The sequence below is a fragment of the Spermophilus citellus genome, assembly GCF_964194105.1.
Source record: "Spermophilus citellus genome assembly, chromosome: 11".
Taxonomy (NCBI): Eukaryota; Metazoa; Chordata; class Mammalia; order Rodentia; family Sciuridae; genus Spermophilus; species Spermophilus citellus.
In genome coordinates this window covers 73,474,388-73,486,071 of record NC_138192.1, presented here as the reverse complement: position 1 = coordinate 73,486,071, position 11,684 = coordinate 73,474,388, and the positions used below count along the sequence as shown (strand labels likewise).

The window sequence follows — 11,684 nt, the reverse complement described above, 5'->3', positions numbered from 1 at the left end:
TGAAAACTATTACCACCTGGAGCAAAGTACAACCTACTAAAAAATCTACTAACTTGCTCCAAATACTAACTAGAAAATAAATTAGAATTGTCAGTTAATACCATTATGCAAAACAACAGAAGCCCAATGTGTGCCTGTCTGCAACATTAAAAAAAAAAAAAAAAAAAAACTTTTAGTTTCACACATTCCACTGGGCACAAGAATCAAAGGCCATTCAAGCAAAGTCAACATGCATCAATCAGTATCACACTTATACAAAGAGATTTATCAGATAAATTCTTTGCAATGTCCAAAAGCTTCAATTTAGTAACTTAAACTATATAGCTCTATGAACTCAAAAACTATAGAGTAATTTAAATCAACCCAATGGCTCCTCAATTGTTAATTTCATTAACATTAATCTCTTTGTAGTCTCAATTTCTGTGGCAGATAGCTTACCCAGAGAAAGAATTCACACAATGATTGTGAAAATTCTACATACAGGAAATTTTTTCTCAGCTATCACCAATCAAGCAATAAAAACAAATGAAAATGTCTTTAAAAGGTATATTAAGTCAAAGGTAGTTGGAAGTGGATTGTAAACTGATAATTAAAATAAATTTGATGGAAAAAATAAAACAGTTGAATTTTTGGAAAACAGACAATGCCCAAAGTAAAAACTAAAAATGCAACTACTAAAATGTAACAAAAGGACAGGACCACTTGAGCCTGTGCTATTCAAATGCAAGTATGGATCTTGGGTTCAACTGATACTCCTATTCATTTTCTAACTCTTCTTTATATTCTGAAAATAAAATCTAGTTGATTGTCCTTTCTAAATCTCAACTCCTTCACATCTTTCTGTAAAAACAGCTACCAAAGCTTTTTAAAAAGGTCCATAATAAATAATGCTTACCATGGAACTGTTCTTTTGATAATCTAAACATACTGCTCATAGAAATGACAATTTTTCCCCATATGGCTACTTTTTGAAACTCAAAGATTTGGAAAGTTCTTGTCTATAATTCTTACTAGATAAAGCTCTAGAATCAGGTAATAGAAGTATTTTTACTTAGATGGACTTTAAAAAAATATATATAACTTATTAGAAATCCTTTCTTAAATAGTATCTTTCTTGAAGCTCAAATAATTCATGACAGATTTTAAAATGCAATTTACTGAATTTAAGACAAAACAACAATTTGTTTAAAATATATAGATTATACAGCTTGGGCACTCAGACTCAATTATATTTAATGAGGGTTTGTGGTCAGTCTCTAAGGAATCATCCTGGATTATAATAAATCCTACTTTTACCATCACAGAAAAAAAGTAGAAAGAATGCGTTACGGATATTTGTTCCAAAATATTCCACCAAACAATCTTATAATCATTATACTATTCAGTCTGCAACAGCTATAATGCCAAATGTATCATTACTGTATTAATCAATTATGGGAAATATCATATTAAGCATTGCTTTATTTAGTACAAATAACATTGGATTTACCAAGAAGCTACCTTGATAAGAGTTGACACTATATTAACAAATATTAAAGTACAAAACTCTCTAGAGGCTACTATTAATTGGAATTTTGAAATTTCTTTTCAAATGAGGCAGGGTTTGTGTTTGCTGGATGTTCAATGTTTTAAGAGATATTACAGAATAAAAGGCCACACATCACAAAAATAGCAAAATACAACACACAAAACTGAATGGACTTTGGACCTGTTTAGTGTTTAATTCTGTAAGCTATCAAATTTTGCGACTTTCTGTTCTACACTACATGGCAATGTTATACATGCCAAGTTAAAATAATTTTAACGGTAATAGTATAAAGCCACCCAAATAGAAAGAAACCAGAGTCATAAACATGCCACAGCCTATCATGGTACATATATAGAAAAAATGCATTTTCTTGCAATTTGAAACTCAGCTATGAGAGTTAGAGAAGTTAGTTAAGTTTATAAAAACAAAAGTCATGCAGAGTTAACACTCAAAGCTATGTAGGTTGGTTGCCAAAAAAAGAGAAATCTTAGAAGTTAATATATCAATACTAACAATTTTTAGAATCTTTATAGCTTAAGGACCTGCATGTTTTAGTGATAATTTTAGAAAGAGGCAATAATAAAAATAAAATAATGTTCTCAAAAAGCAACAGTTTCAACTCTTCAGACCAAAAAACACAACATAGGGAATTACAGTCTCATCTTCCAAGATATCATTCCTATCAATTGCTATATAACAGCAACTCAAGTTCAATCGGGACATCAAAAACACAAAACTAACAACACTCATGATTTTTATAGACAGTTGAGTAGAACAAAACTAGACAAGAAAAGTGTTAATAAGAAACAAGTTATGGCTAGAACTATAAAGAATAGTGTATGAAGGACAAGATAAATAACTATAAATATTTGTCTGTTTTAAAGCACAAAAAGTTATGATTTCAAATCTCAAATAACTAGGATCCCACTTCTGTGTAATTAAAAGAAATTGCTGCAAGTCTTTATTATAAATGCAATCAGAAAATCTATACAAAATTTCTTCTAGTGGCTTTTAAAGTTACTTTGATCATGAGAAATGCAAGCTTTTGGAACAATGTATTACAACCATCAGTTAAATACTTGTTTCCAAAGGGCTGATTAAACAAATTGTCACTGGCTGACTGCTAAAACAAAAATGCATACATAAAACAGTTTAACATAGCACACAGTATTACACCAAAGTGTTTTTCTCATTTCAAGTTTATTAAAACTTTAGCAGTACAAATTATCCAGGTTGCAGATTATCAAAAGATCAACTCAATGAAGTCCACATTAAAAAAAAAAAAAAAAAAGGGTGGGGGGCAAACATAAAATAACTCAAAAACAATGAAAACAACATAAAAGAGATTCATCAGCAAGTCTCTAAAACTTAAATTTTGAGACAGAAAGGAAATAATGTTTACACAACTCACTCATCCACTTTTGTCTTCATCTGTTCCAGGACTTGATTCATGATCAAATTTTTTATTTTTGTCATGTACATGGTCATTTTCTTGACCCTTTGATTTTTGGTTTTCTTTTTCCACTGAGGACCTGGTCTTCTCATCCTCCTTATTTTTCAATGTGGAGGACTTTAATTCACTGTCCTGACTGCTTTGTTTTATTTTTGAGAATGGACTTTGATCTCTATCAGATTTTTTTTCCCTATTATTATTTGAGCTATTATGATCACGATTTTTAGAGTACATTCTTTTCTCACCCTCAGAATTTTCTTTTCTGTGTGAACTCTTACTTTCTTGGTTTCTGTATTTGTCTTTGTTTCTGTTTTGGCTTTCTTCTCTCTCTGAGCTCCGTGAATCCCTTCTCCTCCTCCTCCTATCTTTACTTCTGGATCTTCCTGGTGTAGCTCTTCTCTCTCGGCTTCGTGACCTTCCTCTTCTCCGATACTCTTGCTCTCTGTATCTATGGTACTCTTTGCTTCTGCTTCGATCTCTGTCATGGCTTCGAGATCGCACTCTTCTGCTCCTGTCCCTACTTCTGCTTCGTTCCCTTGTTCTACTATTGTAACTGTGTTTAGCTTTAGTTATATCACGTTCTCTGCTCCTGGACTGGGCACGTCTATCCTTTTCTTTACTTTTACTATGATCATGCTCATTACTTTTTGATTCTAACTGTTTAGACTTTTCTTTGCTCCTACTCCTTTCCTGATCTTTTCCTTTAGAATCAGACTGCTTTTCTTTTTCTTTAACATTTTCATGATCCCTTTCTTTACTCCTTGACCTCATCCTCTTTTCTTCATGTCTGTTATGTTTTGGATCTCTTTCCTTACTCTTAGATTTCTCTTGGCTCTTACTCCTACTTTTAGATTTGCCCCTTTTCTTCACTTTGTTTTTATTATATTTATCATCTTTTTCTGAATTTCTTCTGATGTCTCTCTCTTTGCTGTTAGATTTATGGTCTTTAACTTTCTTTTCCTTTTCATTTTTTCTGTTTGGACTCTCAGACACATGCCTGTGATCAGTTATTTTTCTCTCTTTTACTCTAACAGGACTCCTTTGGTTTTCTTTTACTTCATTTAACTCACTCCTAAAAAGGGGAAAAAAAACTTTTGACAATATTGTTAGAAAAGAACAGAATAGCTATAGCTAAAAGATAATGTGTTTTCCTTAAAACATGCAGAAATCTTTGAAATAGCTATTAATAATTTGATGTACAATAGTAAAAACAAAAACTAGAAATAAAAGGTAAATCTTACTTATCCCCTTTGATCCATCTTTCACCACTTGATACCCTCATTCTTTGAGCTCTTTGCATCTCTTGCCTCCAATGTGGAGGAGTCTCACTACGTCTGAACCGATCCCTTGATCTGGATCTGGAAGGAGTTCGGTAACGCTTAGGAAAATAAAAAGGGGGAAAAAAATCAACACCAGAACAAAATGCTGTAAAAGCAAAGTAAGAATAGCTAAAGCAATTCCAGATTCAAGTAAATATCTGATACTTCTATGTTCTCTAAAATTACTAAATTTTAGTGAAATGGGGGTGAAGTTCAGTGGTAGTATTGTGCTTCACATGCATAAGGCCCTGGGTTCAATTACCAGCATCCATTAAATTACTAAAATTCCCCAATTTTCAGGTATGAAATCAAGAAGGCCGAGAAACTTTAAGTAGTCACATTATAAATTCCAAATAATAAACTTTAACTACAGAAACTCTAGCCAAACATTTTCCCATAGAAGAGTCTGTCCAAGTGGTGTTAGAGCATGCTAGGAAATATTAACTCTTACAAAAGATGCTAAGATTCAATGTGAATGTTGTATACACAAAGATGTTCATTTATTCAGCCAATATTTACTCAGCCTTAGAATGGCTAACTACTCTATCTTGCACTGAGAAAACAGTGAGCCAACATATATCTGATTTTGTTCTCCTGAAACTTATTCTACAGGGGTGAGGAAAACACATGGACAGATACATAGTCATAATACTAAACATATGCAACTAGACCAGATTGAGTATAAAAGGAGAAAAGGTGCTCAAAGAATAAGTAACAAAGAGATCTGACCTAAAAAGAGATTTGATCAGTTAAAATAATAAAAGGTGAAAAACCAAACAAGGTTCATGATGTGTTACATAGGGAAGGGTGAGGAAAAGAAAGCAAAGAGAAGGTTTGGGGATATAGTTCAGTTGGTAGAGTGCTCACCTTGCATGCACAAGGCCCTCGGTTCGATCCCCAGCACCACAAAATAAATAAATAAAATTAAAAAGAAAAGAAAGCAAAGGCACTAAGGATAGATGAGGAAAAACAAGTAAGGTGCAAGAAATACAAGCTGAGGGCTGGGGATGTATAGCTGAGTGGTAGAGCACTTATCTGGCACCCATAAAGCCCTGGGTTTTACTTCTAGCAAGGGAAAAAAAAGGAGGAAGGAAGCAAAAAACACTATGCTAAAGGTTCTGAGACACAAAGAAACAGCATTTTTCAGAAATGATGAGAAGACAGGTCAGATATACTAAAGCTAAAAATTGCAAGGGAAAGTAGGACTAGATGATACTGGGTCTTATCAACCACAGTAATAATTTTGGATTTATCCTAAGATCAATGGTAGATGTAATATGATCAGATTTTCTTTCTAAAAATTGACTATTCTGGCTATTAACAAAAAGAATTAGATCAGTGATCCTCAAGGTATGATCTAGGGATTGAAAGATACAGGGTATCTATTTAATCAAAACTATTTTCAGAATAATATTCTATTTGTCTTTCTAATTTCTGTCCTTTCATTATCTTACAGGGAGTTATTCAGATACTACATGCCATGTTGTCACTGCTTCATAGCAATTGTAATGTGTGCTTAAATATGCTTGTGATTGAAATTATTTTTCAGTTTTAACTTTCAAAAGAATAAATACAGATAGATATAACTCTCACCCACAAAAACTATTTGGGTCCTCAAAATTTTTAACAGTGTGAAGCAGTATCCAAACAAACAAACAAACAAAAAAACTTGAGAAGTACCAAAATACCTGTTGCGAAGCCATTTATAATTCAGACAATGATAAACTGAATTAACATGATGAAAGTGAAACTTGAGAGGAGCAGGTGGATTTCAGAGTATCAAGCAGGCAAAACTAACAGGATTTTGGGATGGATAAGATATATAAAATATGAATAAAAGGGTAGATTAAAATAACACTTGGGCTACAGGGTTAGAAGAGTCAGGTCTGAAGAAAAAGTGCTTATGCTCAACCTTCTATGTGCTAGGTTTGAGCTGTTCATTAATTGAGTTTTCAGCCATGGGAATAATGAGACTGCCCAAGGAACATGTACAGTATGAAATGAGCTAGAACTTCAAGGAGTGTGAACCATACTGGAAAAAATCCTCTGGATTTTGTGACTTGGAACCGAAATATAGCAAGTACTATTTTCAGGAGAATGATAGTAGTAAAAGAAAAACTGAAATGCTTGAAGCACCCTAGTAAATGAAATACAAAGTATAGCTATGTTTCTAAAAAGTTTTGAAAGCATAGAAGGTATTTAAATTCTGAAAGGGAACACCTAGTAAAGACAAAGAGGTATAATAAGAGTAGAGATATGGTAGGCAAGAAGTAGTAAGGGTCACAAGACCTTGAAAATATTATATAACATGTAAATATATAAATCAATTATTGTAGATTTTCAGTTTAGAAGTACCAACACATAAAAGTTATTATAAAAAGGAGATATATTATTCAACATCTGCATCTGCCCTAAATTTTTGCAATTTGTATAAGTAAAATAATTTAAATAATTTAAAAAAATACTCTAAAATTTTTTTTTCAGTGTTGGGAATTACATCTTGCTAGGCAAGTGCTCTACCGCTGAGCTTTGTCCTAACCTTTTACAATTCTTTCAGGGAGATAAATGCAATACTATTACAATTTCTGGGTGAAGAATCACATACCCTTGGTCCTCTTCCTTTAATTTTCCTGCCAGACCTAGTAACTAAGAGACGTCTCTGGTATGAAGCAGGCTGGGAGTTAGGTAGATTACTAGAAGGAAGCAAAGGGAAAATTAAAACACATTATCGTTATAAAAATTAATCTGGAGAATGTAAATTTACTGATCTAAATTAATGCATTTAAAATTCTACATGAAATCAGTGTTTCTTAACCTAAAATGTTATCAGGTCTTAATAAAAATCTGAAAAAGTATGACAACGTTTTTTTCAAATGACTAGAGAGAGCTACAGGTCATTAGGACCCAAGAGTCAGAAATTCTAAGCTTGTAATGTGAAGATGAAAGATTTACCTACCCCAAATGCCAATCAAACCCTGGGAAGAAACATTGTTCATTACAAAAATGAAGCTGATTTGATAGTACTAAGGAAAATCAACAAGAAAGAGCTCAGAAGTTCTGATGGAGAAAAAATTTAAAACTATCTTATACCAAAGTACCTTATTATCACATAAAAGAAGCTGTTCATTGGTAGTAGAAGTATAAACAAATGTAAATGTAAGTAATGTGAATTAAGTAGAGGCAAGCTGATCAACATGAGGTAAATGATCATACCATAATTTATAAAGAAAGTGAATTCAAATAAATTACATGCATTTAATTACCTCGTGAATATCCACATAAATGATATTTGAAAAGTTCACTAAAGTAAACTTTGGTAACTCATATAGTTTCTCTTTAATCTTTACTTTCTAAGAAATATCCCTTTCAATAGTAGCCGAAAAATTAACTCAGTCCAATCCAACAAAATTATTCCTAATTTCAAATAATTCTTGCCTTTATATATTTGCTGTATTATGAAAGAATAGGGTCTCTCAGAATTTTATTACTTGAATATTTCTGATCATAACCAAGAAAAATTTTTTTAAATTTTGCACAAAATTATTAAAATGACTCATCCATTATACAAATTTACAAATCAAGGTGGTTCCTTTCTTTCTCACTTAAAAGCTCAATATATACAAATAACAAAGTAAATTACAAAGGTTTAACATTATCTTGTTATTTTGTTATTAATTTGGAATGGCACTAATCTATCTTCCATTTACAGAACTTAAAGAAGAATTTCGCTAATATTCCTGTATTTACAAAAAAGAATTTCTATCTTGGGACAAAGTCACCAATTAAATCTTGATTCAAGTATTTTGAAAAATAGAACTCTCTATAATTAGGTATATAAGATATTCTACAAAATACATTTACATACCACTCTCTCTCTCTTTCTCTCTCTCTGTTTTTCCTTTCTTTGTCTTCAGCTTTAGGAGGACTTTTTCTCATTAGGAATCTATTTTCTGGTATAGGAGGGATTTCTTCTGGACGGACAGTAGACTGGGGTTGTGCATCAAGATTTTCTGCTTCACTTTCACTAGATGGGCTTAATAGAAATACACAAAATAAATTTCATCCAGTTATTATGTACATACCCAAAATTTCCAATTGTTTGTATTTCTCTCATTTATGTCACAACATATATACTATCTTGTCCCCCTGCCCCTGCAAAGGGGAAAATCTTCCTCCATTCCTTTTACAAACCAAATAACCAATCAAAAACCAAAATAAAATAAAATATTTGTAGCAGGGCCTGGTGGTGCACACTTGTATTCCCAGGAGCTCGGAGGCTGAAGCAGGAGGACTGCAAGTTCAAAGCCTACCTAAACAAAAAGCTGTAAATAACTCAGACCGTGTCTCAAAAGTGGGGGCAGGGGAAGGGGGTAGGCCTGGAATTTGGTTCAGTGGTTAAGCACCCCTGGGTTCAACCTCTGGTATCCTATACCTCCCAAAACTGTTATCACACTCAAAAACATTTTTCTAAAATCTATGGGTAAAGATATTAGATTTTTAAAGTCTACAGTACACAGATTATTGCAAACAAAACTGAAAAGAAAGCAAATATGTAGTTAATATCTGCTTTTAATCCACACGCTATCATAAGAACCAAGAAGATAAAGAACATAAAACCCAGGAGAGAATACTATAGAAAATAAGGAACAGGGCTGGGGATGTGGCTCAAGCGGTAGCGCGCTCGCCTGGCGTGCGTGCGGCCCGGGTTCGATCCTCAGCACCACATACCAACAAAGATGTTGTGTCCGCCAAGAACTAAAAAAATAAATAAATATTAAAAAAATTCTCTCTCTCTCTCTCTCTCTCTCCTCTCTCACTCTCTCTTTAAAAAAAAAAAAAAGAAAATAAGGAACACATTATTTTTTGTAATCCTCATTATCCCAACAATCTCACAGAAAATATATAAACCTAAATCTGGACTGGTGGCATGTGCTTCTCATCCCCGCTACTTAGCAAGGTTAAGGCAGGAGACTGAGAGTTGGGGGACAGCCTGGGCAACTGAGTGAGACCTCTTAAAAAAAAAAAAAAAAGCAAAAATAAGACTGGTGTGGTGTCATGTACCTATAATCCCACCTACTCAGGAAGCTGAGGCAAGAAAATTGCAAATCTGAAGCCAGTCTGGGCAAGTTAGTGATACTCTGTATCAAAATAAAATAAAAAGGGTTGGGGATGTAGTTCACTGGTAGACTGTTTACCTAGAATGCTTGAGACCCTGGGTTCAATCTCCAAAACAAAACAAACCAAAACCAAAACCCTATACTATAAACTAGTGCATCATTTCTTAGAGAAAACACAAAATGAACTCAGAGGGAATGAATGTACTGTTTTAATTTAGTGACTGTAGCATATAAGATTGGTCTTATGATACTCTAGGCAATAAAAATTTCTATTATAATGCTCATGTGTAATTGATTCAGAATCTCAACAGATTTATTTATAAAACAGAAGGGAATCAGAATATAAAGCTATTATTATAAAAGTAAGACCTTTTTTTGCTTTTCTTTCGCTTCTTCTTTTCTTTCTTGTGTTTTCGGGAATTTTTCCTATGCTTCTTTTTTCTTTTTTTTGACTTCTCTTCAGAAGCACTTTCAGAGTCAGAAGAATCAGAAGAGGACTGAGAATCACTTGAGCTATCTGAATCACTGGATGACGATGAGGAAGAAGATGATGACTTATGCCTTTTCTTTTCTTCTTTCTTAACTTTAATAAAAACAAAAAGGTTTGGTTCAATTTTTATATAAACTTTATAAGCATAAATTTAAAAATTTCTGTAGATTCCCACAACTCTAGTATTTAACTGAGCTCATCTAATTATATGAATTGAGGGGTAATGAGGTACAAGAAAGGAATCAAGACTCAGCATTAGAATTCAGATCTCCAGGGCTGGGGATGTGGCTCAAGCGGTAGCGCGCTCGCCTCGCATGCGTGCGGCCCGGGTTCGATCCTCAGCACCACATACCAACAAAGATGTTGTGTCCGCCGAGAACTAAAAAATAAATATTAAAAATTCTCTCTCTCACTCTCTCTCCTCTCTCTCTCTTTAAAAAAAAAAAAAAAAAAGAATTCAGATCTCCAGATCGATGGGTCAAAATCATACCTATTAGGCTAAAGAATTTTTGAAAAGAAATGTTAGTATAAAATGCCAAACTGAGGGCTGGGGTTGTGGCTCAGTGGTACAGCGCTTGCCTAGCATGTGTGAGGCACTGAGTTTTATTCTTAGCACCTCATATAAATAAAAAAAATCCACTGACAACTTAAAAAAATGCCAAACTGAGTTACATTTAAGAAACATTTGAATAACAAACTTTTTTGGGTTTTTTGTTGTGGTGCTGAAGGATTGAACCCAGGCCTTGTGCACACAAAGGCAAGCATTCTACCAACTGAGCTATATCCTCAGCCCTTGAATAACAACTTTTAAAGAGGCAAAGAATTAAACATTTAAGATCCCCTAGAGTCTAATCATCTTATGTAGTCTTCTATGTTTTCTCTTATCATCAGGCTGGAGGTAAAACTCAGAAAGGAAATCGGGGAAAAAAAAACTTTGTAGGAACAAAGATAGGAAACATAATTTTGTTGGCATGGACTTATGCTTCAATGTCTGAATACTCCTATAATGATTAAGAAATATAGCTTTAGTTGAAGTACAGATTCATAACAGAAGTCACTTGCCTAAGAACTGGATTGGGGTCTCTACCAAAAGTCATTTCAAATTCAAATTTTATTTTGGTGCAATAATTATTTTTAAGAGAGTCCAAAAAATTTTAAACAAAGGCTCAATTAATAAAATCCAGGGGGTACAATTGTGGGAAATGCTACATGACAAATGACAGCTTCGTCAAAGAATACATTTCAAAGAAACATAAAGGGAAATGATAAGGGAATCTATTAAACAAATGCAGGCCCCCCCTTCCCCCTCTCTCGACAGGTTCTTATATTTTGCCCAGGCTGCCTGGGTGCAAATCATTCTTCTTCCTCAGCCTCTCAAGTAGGCGGGATCATAGACAAGTGCCACCAAGCCTGGCTCAAATGATAAACAAAAAATACTGTACAAGCTGGACACAGTGGGACACATTGGGTAATTCCAGCTACTTGGGAGGCTGAGGCAGAAGGTTCTCAAGTTCAAGGTCAGCCTTAGTAACTTGGAGCTAGAGATATAGTTCAGTCGTTGAGAGCCCCTGGGTTCAATTCTCAGTATCAACTCACAAGACTGATCTCAATGTTTAAATTTCATTTGGATCCAGATTCGAACAACAAAACAATTAATAAAACAATTATAGAGGGGTTGTGGTTGTGGTTCAGTGGTAGAGCATTTGCCTCACACATGTGGGATGCTGGGTTTGATCCTCAGCACCACATAAAAATAAATAAAGATTATGTTGATCTA

At 33.7% G+C, this 11,684-nt stretch overlaps 1 protein-coding gene across 5 annotated transcripts in view; it reads right to left on the bottom strand.

Annotated features, from left to right (window-relative positions):
- PPIG (peptidylprolyl isomerase G) overlaps positions 1-11,684 on the bottom strand; it is a 55,981-nt gene continuing 44,297 nt past the window's right edge. For all 5 annotated transcript variants that reach the window (XM_081261398.1, XM_081261394.1, XM_081261396.1 and 2 more), the window contains 5 exons: positions 9,787-10,000; positions 8,166-8,333; positions 6,906-6,993; positions 4,223-4,359; positions 1-4,053 (listed from right to left, as the gene is read on the bottom strand). In XM_081261398.1, coding sequence (XP_081117524.1) covers positions 2,940-4,053; positions 4,223-4,359; positions 6,906-6,993; positions 8,166-8,333; positions 9,787-10,000 — 1,721 coding nt within the window. In that variant the 3' untranslated portion in view covers positions 1-2,939. The remainder of the gene's footprint in view (positions 4,054-4,222; positions 4,360-6,905; positions 6,994-8,165; positions 8,334-9,786; positions 10,001-11,684) is intronic.